This window comes from Lotus japonicus, chromosome 1 (genome assembly GCF_012489685.1).
Source record: "Lotus japonicus ecotype B-129 chromosome 1, LjGifu_v1.2".
NCBI lineage: Eukaryota > Viridiplantae > Streptophyta > Magnoliopsida > Fabales > Fabaceae > Lotus > Lotus japonicus.
Window position 1 is genome coordinate 121,903,277 of NC_080041.1, and position 14,110 is coordinate 121,917,386.

Genomic DNA, 14,110 nt, shown 5'->3' on the forward strand with positions numbered 1-14,110 from the left:
TTTGGCCTGAACTTGTGTATCAAAGGAGATGTATACTAAAGTATATATATAGGCTTATTGCTCTTCTGTGATTCCTAACTGATTTTGTTTTGATTTTTTTTTTTGGTTGAAGCTCGAATTTTTATTAGTATAAGTTGAAAAATTTTAAAAATTTAATGCGTTATTCAATTTTTTACTTGATTCCGAATTTTTCATTTATGTATGTAGGTTTTATTTACTTAATTAACGCACATAATTTTGTATAATTAATGTATATAATCAAGTAATTATAATTAAAGAATTATTACTAAGTTGTTGCTTGATTTTTTAAAAATAAATCGATGTAATTAATGTACTTAATTGTGATGGATGAATTTTAAAATTAAATAATGTTATTAATTTTTTTAATTCTAATTTAAAAGTATTTTTATTCGATTTTCCTAAATAGCAGTCTACGGTTTTAAGGAAATATATTTTTAAGGAATATTTGTTAAAAATAATTGAATGTAATTAATGCAGTTAGACTATTTTGTTATTTTGAATTTAATGTACTTTATCGCGTTATTTATGCAATAAATTTGGTATATTTTTAATAAATATGGTTTTTTTACGCATTAAAGGTTGAAAAATACCTTTATTTAAATTTTAATTTTTTAAATGCTAAATATTATAAATGCGCTTGATTATATATTGACTAAAAGTTAATGCAGAAAAAAATCATTAAATGCGTGACTAATAATTTTTTTGTAAACGTAACTTAAATTATATAATTAAATCATTGTAATTAAGGAAATAAAATAAATTTTGTCCTGAATTTTTAAAGATAAGTCAACCGAATTAATGAAAAACTTTTACGGATTCATTCTAAAATTAATTGAATGTAATTAATGCAGTTAAACTATTTTGTTATTTTTAATTTATTTTACAATATGCCGAAATTAATGCAATAAATTTGGAATAAATGATGGTTATTACTTTTTTTACCCATTAAAACTTAATTAAATTATAATTTCTTTGTAGTTAAGTAGTTTTTTTTAGTAACAGAGGAGTAACTGCAATTAAATAAATTTTATTTTATTTATAAATTTTAATAATCAAATTGTTAACAAAAAAAAGTCAAGCATTAAATCAAAAATAAAATTTATTTCAAAAATAGCATTTATTTCATAAAGCATTTAATGTCTTTTATGATTTTAAATAAGGAAATTAATATAATTAAGTGGTTTATATAAGGAATTGAAGGAAATAAACAATTAATTTCAAAAATATTTTCCTTAAATAAATAGTCAATTCATTAAAATTTACTTAATTATTTTAAACTTCCTTATTTGAAAACAAAAACGAAAATAACATTTATTCCATATAGCATTTAATGCCTTTTATGATTTTAAATAAGGAAATTAATATAATTAAGTTGTTTATATAAGGAAATTAAAGGAAATAAATAATTCATTTCGAAAATATTTTACTTAAATAAATATTCAATTCATTAAAATTTATTTAATTATTTTAAATTTCTTTATTAAATAAAAACTAAAATAGCATTAATTCCATAAAGCATTTAATGTCTTTTATGAGTTTAAATAAGGAAATTAATATAGTTAAGTTGTTTATATAAGGAAATTGAAGTAAATAATTAATTAATTTCGAAAATATTTTCCTTAAATAAATAGTCAATGCATTAAAATTTATTTAATTATTTGTTTTCCTTATTAAAAACAACGAAAATAGCATTTATTTCATAAAACATTTAATGTCTATTATGATTTTAAATAAGGAAATTAATATAATTAAGTGGTTTATATAAGGAAATTGAAGGAAATAAATAATTAATTTCGAAATATTTTCCATAAATAAATAGTCAATGCGTTAAAATTTATTTAATTATTTTAATTTTACTTATTTAAAAAAGACGAAAATAACATTTATTTCATAAAGCATTTAATGACTTTTATGATTTTAAATAAGGAAATTAATATAATTAAGTGGTTTATATAAGGAAATTGAAGGAAATAAATAATTAATTTCGAAAATATTTTGTTAAATAAAACTTGGCTTCCGATTTTAAAAAGTAATTATTATTTTTTTACCTTTTTTTATCATTTTAAAATTTGAAATTATTTTAAAACCAAGGAAAAGGAGATTCATGTAATTAATTATTTAAACATTTTCTTTTTCATCTTAAAAATGGAACTTGTTTCAAAAGGGATTTTTTAAAATGGTATAAAGCAATAATTTGACATGAATGATATTGATATTAGACTAACTTAAATTGGCTATTAAAAACGGTTTTTATTTTTAAAAAGGTAAGGTAAAAAATTGTTTTTGGTATTTGACTAAAATTCTTTTTTATATATAATCTTGTTTGGATCCTGAACGTAAAAGGATGACAAAGAAAAAAAGCACCATTAGGCATATATGAATATCTTGTTATTATAAATGGCCGGTGAATGCAAAATTGTCAATTATATCAAGCTTGATTCAACCCACAAGACAAAGTGATGAAGGCGGGGGGAAAATTGTACGTGTAAAACAAAGGAAAAACAAAGTAAATCATGAGAACAATTTCAGAATAAAAAAATAACAATTAATCTTGGATTTTATTTGATAAATAAAGTAAATCATGAGAACAATCCTCTGATGTAGATTGAGAAAAACAAAACAACGAAAAGATACCCAAGACAAAACAACAACTGATTAAATTCTGGAATGAATAACAACTGACTAAATATTTCTATACAACACCTTAACTTCATTAGTTCTATTCGCTATTCTTTCAAACCTAAAACAAACTATGTCATCGCCTCTAATGTCGTCATTAATTTTGCTAATAAAAGTCTTATATAAGCTTTTAAATAGAGAGGGGTGTAGGTTAAGGAGAAGGGTGTACATTAAGAGGAAAGGAGGAATGATTGCCATGTAAGATTTTTAATGGAATTAGCCAATCATGAGTTGCCACGTAGGCGATGATTGGACCTAGAAAAACCCCTGAATGTATATATTATGGATGGATATGGATTATGGATTACATGTTATTTTTAAAGTCGTGAATACATGATGATTGTTTTTAAATAGTAATTATTTAATTCTTTAATTACGTTATTAATTCATTCTCAAAATTTAATTCAATTCCATCATATTTTTTTTAATAAAGTACGTTATATATATAAAAATGGAAAGAAGGATGAGTGTTTTTTCTTTTAAATAATCAATGGAGATACATTACGTTTTTTTAAAAAATAAACGTTTTGTATATGTAAAAGGAAAAGAAGATCACATTTTTATTAAATAATTAATGGTATAATTAAAACCAATTAAATATTATAAGAGGTAATGGTATAATTAATTGAAAATTTTTTTTGACGAAAAATTGGGAAATTAATTGAATATTTGACTGAATGTCGATGTGTATTTAATTTCTCAAAATTCTACACAAATTAATGCATTTTTAAACGCATTAAATACATGATTATTAAATTTAAATAGTAATTATTAATACGTTTTCTATAAATAAGGAAATGAATTGAACCGAATTCAAATTTATTAAATAGCAATAATGTCGTGCTTTATTATTTTATAAATAAGTCTAGAATTAAATACAATTAAGACTAATTAAATAATAAAACAGATAATGGAAGATTTATTGCTCAATTTTGACTAACAATTAATTCAATATCAACGTCTTCAAATTTGTATAATTATTAATTATTTTGACGAAATCAAAAATTTATAATTTAAATAACTAACCAATGTCGTCATTAATTTTTCTATAAATAAGGAAATAAATTGAATACAATTAAAATGAATTAAATAGCAATAATGTCGTGTTCTATTTTACTATAATATGTCAAGAATTAAAAAGCAATTAAGACTAATTAAATACTAAACCTGATAATGGAAGAATTATTGCTTAATTTTGACTAAAAATTAATTCAATATCAATGTTTTCAAATTTGAATAATTATTAATTGTCTTGACGAAATCAAAAATTTAAAATTTGAATCACAAACTAATGTCGTCATTAATTTTGCTATAAATAAGGAAATGAATTGAATACAATTAAAATTAATTAAATAGCAATAATGTCGTGTTCTATTTTACTATAAATAAGTCAAGAATTAAAAAGCAATTAAGACTAAAATATGTGATTTATACTTTTACAACGAAATTGGTGAGATCTGCACATTATAGCTTCCAAGCGCCCCATATTGCCATAAACATCACAATCCTAAATTTCCAACATTAGAGTGCATTGTTCCTTTCTGTCGTGATATCTAGCCAGTTTTACTTTGCCTTGTGGAGTAAAAGTGATGGTAGCAAATGCAAATTAATCAGCAAAATTGTAAGTCACATAAACCTCTATTAGTGAGTTCTGTACATTACAACTTCCAAAACGATATCAGGATCTAGGAAGATACATAAAAAAAACAAAATTAAAACACCATCAAAGAGATTGAATGAGGAATTGCAAAAAAAAAACGAAATTTAAACAAACCTCCAAGATCCCTTGTTATGAAAACTGCAAAACCTGAAAATAAATAAAATGGAAACACATAAACCAGAAACGAAAAAATGTATCCGAATATGTGAAAACGTCACAAAAAACGAAGGTAACACAATGCAAGTGAGATCGATCGTTAGAAAAAAAAATAGAAATGAAACACAACGACATGAGAATAGATTAAGGAGAACATGCATGAAAATAATGATTAGAAAAACACCTTTCAATCATGAAGAATAGTGAGAAGCTGCGGAAAAAAAAAAACAGAGGAAAAGAGAATTGTGATGACAGTGATAAAATGATGGAGAAAGAAAGAAACAATTGGAGAGTCTTATATATGATTTTTAAGAAATTGGTAAATACCTGTACAGCTTGTAGTCCCAAACCTTGATCTGGTAATCATCATCTGCAATTGAAAAAATGCTCAACTTGTTAATAGTTAACGAAAAAAATTCAGATCTAACTGGTCGATTGAATGGAAAATGAGGATGAATACCGAGAATCAATAGCCAAAGACCAAGAGAGGCTGAGAGTTGTGGAAATCAAATGATGGAGAGAGATTCAAATTATGGAGAGAGGAATGAAGAATTAGAGTCTTAAATAGGCTTTTTAAGAGAGATGAGTGTAGGTTAAGAGGAAGGGTGTACATTAAGAGGAAGGAAGAAATTCGTGCTATGTAGGATTTTTAATGAAATTGACCAATCATGAGGTGTCACGTATGCGATTACTGGACCTAGAAAAACCCCTGAATGTATATATTATGGATTGCTAAAGAAGGAAAAATCCACAAGCGGCTTTCCGTCCATGGAATTCACACTGTGAAGGATCTCTTGCAGTTATTCACAACCAACACATCTTCATTATATGAGGTAAAACATAGTTTTCCTCATTTGATGCTTTGTTGGTAGCCATTTTTTACTTGTTGTGCACTTGATATAAGCAATTAATGAAATCCATGCAAAAAATGTGTGTGTTCATTGGATTTTTTGCTCTGGAGTTGCAGAAATTTGGAAACATTCCAAATAAGTCATCGTTAGCAATTATTGAACATGCCAAGACCTGTGTGATAGATGATTACAAGCTTTACAGCTACCACACAATAGAGCAACCAATAATTCTGTTATTCAATTCCATCTTCAAACTTTTGGGAGTGACATTTGATTGCCAAAATTATTATTCACCAGAGACTCTCGCGCCAAGCGAGAAGGTACACATTCATACCCTATTTGGAAATCTTTTTTTTGTGCCATCTATATGGTACAATTAAATTAGTAATTCTCATCTTATCATTGTTTATTTTATATATCATATTATACAAATGTGTCAAAAGTGATCAGGCTCCTTCTTCTTTTGCAGCATTTGGTAGAAATAGTGAAGCAAGATGCATACAAAAACGTGAATAACTTGAAACCAATGGATGAAGCTATATTGAACTGCTTAAACCTAGAGGCATGTCTAAAATCAAGGCACTCAGTTGCTCCAGTTCAAGATCTGCAATATATTGATATCTCAGCATCACAAGGTATACATAATGGTATAAATTTTGTGTTTTTCTTTTTTTTATTTCTATTATACTACATCACTCAAGCTTACAAGGGATCAATTACTAACCAGGAACATGGCCAGGTTATGTTCAACCATTTATCTCTGCTTCATATATTGATGAAACAATGTATGATTCCCAAATCTATGCTGATCCAGTGCCAGAAGCAAGAGAAATACCACAAAACATTCTTGTGGATGATGAATTTTCCTTAGGAATGTACATAGAAGGGGATAATTGGCACTTCAATGGATCACATTTTCCACATATGCAATGTGGTTATCCAACACAGAATGAGAATTCAGAAAATGGCTTTTACTTTGGTTCTTGTGATGGAGCAGCATTTAGCAGCCATAACACTTTGCTGAATCATGCTATGGATATATCAAGAAGTGGGAAACCAAAAGTAGAGTGGTGCAAGATTCGAGCTGCGATCAAATGGGTCATATCAGTGAGAAAAGATGCAGCTGCTAGGAAGAATGCAATGTTGGTTTAACTAGAACTATTGGAATTTAGAAGCCTGTTTTATATGCTTTGTTTGTTACTAGGTAGAATGTGAATATTTTGTGACGGAGTAGTTCTCCGTCGCAAAAATGTTCTCTCTCCTACATTATTTAAGGTGCAGTTCATGTTTCAGAACCCTAAACTTTCTCTAGCTCTGTAAAACTAAACCATGAATGAAGAAACAACCATTGAAACAGTGCACCAAATGACCAATTTTTTAGCGCCCTCGTTCTTTCTGAAATGGGTTTTCCTGGAAGCTTCTGAAGAAGAAAATTACAACACGGACCCTGAGCGTCATCGTGATTTACTCACTCTCCCGTCGCACTTCACTCGGTTCTACTCGTTCATTTAACGCGGTAAGCTATTCACATCGGCAACCATTGAAGCTCTTCCTTTTTATTAATAAATATAATAATAAAGTACAACGCTATGTGGTGCAAAGTCAATAGATTTTGCATGTTCCATGTATAAGCATAAAGCATGTATGTATGTATCTATAAGATAATCTAATAAGCTTGTGGGAAAAAATATCATAAAATTTTGTAGTAGCATTAGCATGATGTATTTTTCTTAAATTTATCCAAGTATATTGCTAATACTAATGTAATTTAATGAAGTGCTCTGTAATATCATAATTATTAAACTGATTTGGCAATCCATTTTTAGTATATTCTGCTCTTTATTATTCAGAATTATAGTAGTAACCAAGGAAAGGAGTACTAGCTAAACAAGTATCCAAAACGGACTTGTCTTCTAAAAAATTGTTTTTAATTTAAAATGGTTAATTATGAATTTTGATGTATTTCATACATAGAGATGACGAGGTGCTACTAGTGGGGAATTTTCCTTGAATCTTCCTCAATAGCTATAAAAATGGTGTCAGTGTATTGTGAATATTCACTTTAGCCAGGAAGTTAGTTATTTGAGAAATTGAGTGCTGTGCCTGTGTTCCTTACTTGCTCTGTGAACTAAGAGTGGTTGATTTGGTTCTTCTTGTCACTTGTCAAGTGATGGCACTGAAGAGGACATCTCAGGACAAGGGTCCGGTTGATGATGATGACAGGGATCTTCTGGTTCCTGGTAAGCGGAGAAGGGCCAACCCAGAACCAGAAGACGCCAGTCGGCACCTTTCGTTTCTGTATGTGTTTATTTTTTTGTGTGCAGGGTTCATGCACTTTATTTGTTTCACCTCTTGATGTTCCTTTGTCTTTTGTGCAGTACTGGTGCCAGAAATGCCATGAATGACATTGCTTTCTACTTGGAACCTATTCTTCAAAAAGTGGTAACCAGAGTTTATTTGAGTTTATCTTTACCTATAAGATATTTTGTTTAATTTATGTTCTGATGGATAATCATGATGACAGCCAATGTTTTATAACAAGTCTTTCTTGTTTTGCTGTTTTGATCATCTCCAAACTAGATACAAGAGATGATTCCACCTATGCTCCAGAGATACGTGTCCCCGTGGTTCGTTTCTCTTGTCCAAAATTTGTACCTTAAGCCTTCCAAGTCATTTGTCTGTTTCATGTATCTTGTTCATCACCACTTTTATAATGAATCCATTAATTAGTTCTCTTTAATCTAATATTGTTTTTGGTGTTTCCAATTTAGTTCTTGTGCATTGACCCTTAACCAGAAAGCTGGCACATCTGGAGGGAGAGCTTTGCAATTCTGTTTTGTGAATCAATTGCCTGAAACAATTTTCACACAGTGCGATATCAAAGCTGAGGGAGGTCTTGCACTTCAAATTGAGCTCCGTGATGCTGCAAACCAGCAAAGCGTAGTCAAGGATGAAGGTTCCTCCATGAGGATCAGGATCTGTGTCCTGGATGGTGACTTTGGAAGTGAGGATTGGACTGCGGAGGAATTCAATGCCCAAATTTTGAGTCCGAGAGAGAGAAAAGGACCGTTACTTGTTGGAGACACGGTGATTACATTGAAAAATGGAGTTGGTTACATCAGTAAGAAGATGGTGTTTACTGATAACTCCAGTGGAACAAGAAGCGGAAAGTTCCGGTTAGGAGTTAAAATAGTGCAATCTAATTCCTCTAGAACAGACATCAGAGAAGGGAGGAGTGAACCCTTTAGGGTCTTGGATTACAGAGGAAAAGGTAAGTTCTCCCCATTATTCATGCATTTTTTGTCACCATGCCTACCTTTGACATTTAATATAAGATAGCATCTTTGGTTTCACATTTAATGGTTCTTCTCCCCCACAAAAGCTTTTAATTAATGATTGTTTGGATCAACTCTCTGAATTGATTTAGATAGAATTGATGTTCATAAAATTGATTATGTTAAAAGTGAGTTGAAACGAGTTAAAACTAAAGTTATTTATGATTTGTACATCAATCACTTCTTCTTCCCTAACATGAAATCTACCAAGTTTCCAAACACGTACAATATTGTTTCTAAGCTTTGTGTTTTGGTCATTGCAGCTAACATGAAATATGACCGTCCATCATTGAATGCCGAGGTATGGCGTCTGAAGAAGATAACCAAAAATGGTGAACCTTGCAAGCAGCTGTCCTCAAATGGAATAAAAACTGTTAAGGATTTTCTGCGGTTGTACATAACCGATCAAGCTTCATTAAGAGAGGTGTAATATGTTATCTGCTTTAATTAGCTCTTGATGCTCTCTTAATTTGACTATTCAATACTGACATCTAAGTATATATGCTCATCTGATTTTTTTCCTTCTGAAAAATAGAAAATAGGCAAGATCCCAGAGAAGCATTGGAATACAATTATTGAACATGCTAAAAATTCTGATAAAGATGATGATGAGCGCTACATTTATTCTGCAACTGAACAATCAATGTCCCTTGTCCTTAATTGTGTGTATGAGGTTGTGGAGGTGACTTTTGATGGACAAAATTATCGCCCTGTGCAATCTCTGAATTTGGAAGAGAAGGTTTGTATTTTGTATTTTGTTTTTTCTATCCTGAATGTTGGTTGCTGTGGCTGTGAATATTTGGAGAGTACTTAATTGCCTGAACTATGGATTCTTAAATTTGATGATCCATATCTTTACTGCCTTGCAGCGTTTGGTGGAAAGAGCTAAAAAGCAAGCTTACAACAATTTGAAGAATCTGATGCCAGTTGGAACAACAAAACATGGCTCGGTGGAGACATCGGCAGGTGTACAAACTGCACAATATGGTGGTCCAGGTCATGGTCTGCAACAGTTTGAGGTTCCAATTGCTCAGCAAGGTAGTGTATACATGTGTCCGGCATAAGCACTTCTGTTCAACATCCTAGTGCTAATCAACAATCAAGCATAAAGTGCATTTTTTATCGTCTTTGCCATTCATTTAAATTTTTAATGGGAGGAATTCTAAGAAAATTGATGTTCCATGCAAATGATTTCTAATCATATGGTTAGACCATATAATCTTTAGAAGTCATAATTCACTAGTATTCTTGTGGTAGTTTAGCATGTGATCTCTCTATCAATAAACCTCAGGAGAGTGGCCAGGTGAGTTTAGAAGAATTATGTCTACTTTTGTCTTTTTTTCCGGGGCACTAAATTGCTCTTGCAAATTTGATTTGGGTGTGGTGAAGATCAAATGTCTCTCCAAGAGTGCGGCTCCTAGGGGTTCAAACAGTATCTTTTAACCAATGCGACCAACACTTTTTGGGTGTGTACTTGTGTCTTTAGGCATACTTATTCTCTGTTCCTTGATTATGAGATCATGAAGTGTAGTTCTTATTCCTGATAACTATTTTTTGTCCTTCCAACTGCATGTTTATCCTAAGAGCTTTGACCTATCTTCTGCAGGCCAAATAGAAACATGGTCTTTAGGTACAACATCACAGAGAGACCTGGTAGGTTCTAATCAGTTGGAAGCACTGGGAGAAACACCACCATATTGTTCTGCAGGTGGACAATTGATCTCTGGAGCATATACTGATGATAGAAACAGATCCCCCTTTGGTGAACCACACATGGATCAATTTATTGATTGCTTTCTCCTTGACCATTGGGAGCAAGTAAATCCTAACTACTCTTCAGCTTATGGTAGTGTAGGATCTAGCAATTATCAACCTTTCTCCAGTAATGGCTATCTGCCAAGAAATGGGTATATGCCAAGCAGAGGGAAGCGCAAGCAAATTTGGCAGAAGATTCGAAATGCTTTCAAATGTGTCGTACTGCATGTAGCTAAAAGAAAGGCACAAGTTTTCCACCATCAACATTAAGTGCTTTTATAATTTGGTTGCTGGTCAGGGTTTTAAGTTGTTTGGTTGTAAAAATAAGTTTCATTTCATTTAACTGAGTTTTTAGTTAATATTGATTGTTTGGCTTTTAGTTCAAGTTAAACACCGCCATCAAGATTGCGTTTTGGGTGTATTCAAGGAGGATCTATTTATGAAAAATACATACATTGCTCCAGTGTTTTAAGACTCGGCTCGGTCATCGACTCGGTGAGGGTACTGAGTCAATGGGTCACTGGTCGAACCAGTGAGTCACTGGTTCGATTGCTTGACTCGGTGTATATTAAAAAATTATAAAAATATTCATTCCAATGTTAAGTTAAAATATTAATAATGAAAGACGAGTCTTTATCATCAATGTCAATATGGTATAATGGTAAAGTCTTTCCCATATTTCCTTCAGATCCCGTGCTCGAGCCCCACAGGTACCAATTTTTGAAATATTTCAGGTTTTTATCTTCTCTAATCAAATGTTGTTAATAGAATATGGGAAAAAATGAAAGGCCCACTCTAATCAAGCTAGAAACCAACTATTGTGGACAAACTTTAAAAAAAAAAAAGGTGAAAGGCCCACTGTATTAAATAATAACTTGTTTAAAAAAAAAGCCCACAGTATGGTCCATTAACAGCATTAAGGAAAATAATTACAAAAAAAAAGGTGACTGACCGGTCTGACCGAAAACCGGCCGAGTCACCGAGTTAATCATCGAACCGGCCGGTTCAAACCGGTTCCGGCCGAGTCACATGCACAGCCGATCAGATGTGAGGCTCGGACCGGTCCGAGCCGAGTTTTAAAACACTGCATTGCTCATTGCTCAACATCTTTAATTGAATTTATTCAAGCAATATGTTGTGTAAGTGATCTCTAATGTGATAAATTGATTTAAATGAAGACACAATTTGACAATAGGTGGCTATTTAGGAAATTAGATATTAAACTCAATAAAAATATGAACATTACTATTATATCTTAACTAGTACTTTTACCTGTGCATCATACTAATTTTAGTTTATAGCATGTAATTGATTAAAATCTGTGTTTTTTGTTACTTTTTTAAGAAAAATTTCATGAATAAAAAAAAAAGATTAAAACAAAAACAAAAAATTGATTTTTTTGATAAATGTGTCTGATTTACTGAAATGAATGTCAAATGATTTACTGAAATGAATGTCTAATGACTGGTTCATTCGCCAAGATTTGATTCCTGACTCTTCAACTTGCAAATCTCTTCATTTCCCTTTGCTCACCAAGTGAGTTACCCTTTCCCCCGAATGCCTAATAACTAACCACTAAATTGTATTTAATTTCCATGTTAAATGATTGATAGTGCAAATACATTACCCCCCGCCTCCTACTTGCATAGAATAGATATTGCAGTTAAACCACAAAAAACAGTAGATGATTAATATAAAACTCTAGTAAAGTGCACTCATCTACCACGTCATGAAATAAATTGCATCACCTAAAACTAAATATATATATAAATGAAGACTAACCGGTCAACCGGATAATTACAAACTCTCAAGCTGAAGTTCATTTATTTTAGGAGACCATAGCATTAGCCATTAACATTAGCATCATCTTCATCAACATCTCTTGTTTCACTGAACATGTAATGACTTAGATATTCCATCAAGTAATGACTTAGACATATATCAAGGATGTTTCTACGCCTATTTTGGTTAATTAACAAACACTTTGCGCCTTCAGTCAACGCTACATCTTCCTCATGGCATCCAAATCCAGAGCTATAAGTATAATAGAGGTATAAACTTTGAACAATAACAGGCCCCCCTCAATGACAGAGTTATCAATCAAAGCAAATATTTGCTTGTTCAACTTTCTGTATCCTCTATGTTGGTTCAACTTCCCAAACATGAACTTTTCAAATTCGGGATCAACTATGTATTATGCAGCATTTTCATTGTTGATTTGTTAACTTTAAGAAAAACACCATTAAAAATTTGTCTCAATCTCAATAGCTGTAGAATCCTCCTTGTCTTAGGATGCATGGCATTAATGCCAAGGATACGAATAATAAATAAGAGAGCTTAGCATTAGGATCTACATAAAATCAACCTTTCAGCTTTTCCTCACATTTCAATGGAATCAATTCCATTTCCTGCTCATTGCACTCCTTCGCGCACTGCTTAGTCCTGTTGTAGATAATCTTACGACTCTTGGCTCTCTTTTCTTCTTAGCAGCTTCAAGCTCCTGCTTTTTCACCAAGGCAGGTCCCTCTTCCGCTTCTTACACAATGTCCTACATGCAAAGAGAATTTGATCAATAATAGTAAAGAAGAGGTTACCTAGAATAATGCCCCTTGACTAACTAAGACCTAAAATAATTTGTACACTTGATGCTAAAATTATTTCACCTTCAGCCTCAAGTTACTTCAGTAAATTATTTCAAGCTTTCATGCCAAATCCCAATATCTTAGATCAAATTTAATTCCCAAAGATCTGAAGCAGCAACCAAGCAGCCTCTAGTTATTTCAGTAAATGAATAAATCAATGTACATGAAGATAAAAATTTGCTAATAGATCATGGTAACTTAGGTTGATCATGGGAAAGGGGTAGGAGCTAAATTTGAAAGTTAAATGGAAAAAAAGAAAAGGCATAAATGCAAGAAGGTGAAGTTGGACCAATAACCTAAGAAGGAAAAGAGCAGGAAAGAGCTTGTTGAGGAAACATATGTATGAATCTAAATCAATTTATTTGAAAATGTAGATCAAGTGCACAAATGTCCCAGAACAGCAAGTCTCAGAGTCCAAAAACACAACAGATTTTGTATTAAGGAGACAAAAAGTAGTAGGATGAAATAAAATTTAATCAGCTATAGGAAAGATATATGTCTAGCATTGGAATTTATTAGTTGCAGCTAATGTAAGAACTTTCTTTGACAACATTACATCTCCAACATGGTCACACTCACACCCAACATAGAAAGTGCTAACCTGTTAAAACTCTCCATGTTATGAGATCAGCGAATTGCATAACAAACATTAGATGTTAAGAAAATTAACAAACTTGCTGCATTAAAGAAAGAAATTTATAAAATGCATGTAAATGAAGCAATTTAAGAGTGAAGCGAATTAAGCCAAAGCCAAAGACAGAGCACACTACCTATTCATTTTTTGAGATGTAAAATTAGATTCCCATTGGTTTAGAACTTTCACCTCCCATATGTTGTTCGAAACCATGTAAGCTACTCAGCGGTTGCAGCTGATTCTGAAGTAAATCCAGCAGGTACTACCAAAATTAAGTGTTTTCATGCTCTAGCTGCTACATTAAAATGAATAAAATATATCAGAATCATGGATAAAAGAAACAAAGAGGTGGGAGTATATTTGGCAGCAACATAACA

General features: G+C 31.3%; 2 protein-coding genes across 5 annotated transcripts; both read left to right on the forward strand.

Annotated features, from left to right (window-relative positions):
• The first annotated feature begins 5,229 nt into the window (after positions 1 to 5,229).
• LOC130722860 (calmodulin-binding protein 60 B-like) lies at positions 5,230 to 6,519 on the forward strand. Its single transcript, XM_057573717.1, has 4 exons — positions 5,230 to 5,349; positions 5,484 to 5,687; positions 5,837 to 6,002; positions 6,095 to 6,519. Exons 1-4 carry the CDS (start codon positions 5,230 to 5,232, stop codon positions 6,517 to 6,519), a joined length of 915 nt encoding a protein of 304 aa, XP_057429700.1.
• On the forward strand, positions 5,863 to 10,920 carry LOC130730038 (calmodulin-binding protein 60 B-like). 4 transcript variants are annotated; one of them, XM_057581911.1, is made up of 10 exons: positions 5,863 to 6,002; positions 6,095 to 6,883; positions 7,536 to 7,665; positions 7,746 to 7,809; positions 7,948 to 7,994; positions 8,139 to 8,638; positions 8,966 to 9,126; positions 9,238 to 9,441; positions 9,572 to 9,740; positions 10,309 to 10,920. In XM_057581911.1, exons 3-10 carry the CDS (start codon positions 7,538 to 7,540, stop codon positions 10,725 to 10,727), a joined length of 1,692 nt encoding a protein of 563 aa, XP_057437894.1. In that variant the 5' UTR covers positions 5,863 to 6,002; positions 6,095 to 6,883; positions 7,536 to 7,537; the 3' UTR covers positions 10,728 to 10,920. The 4 variants fall into 4 exon arrangements, with proteins under 4 accessions (XP_057437894.1, XP_057437893.1, XP_057437895.1 ...); XM_057581910.1 differs by having other exon boundaries at positions 5,872 to 6,002; positions 6,107 to 6,883; XM_057581912.1 differs by lacking the exon at positions 7,536 to 7,665 and having other exon boundaries at positions 5,872 to 6,002; positions 6,107 to 6,883.
• The last annotated feature ends 3,190 nt before the right edge of the window (positions 10,921 to 14,110 follow it).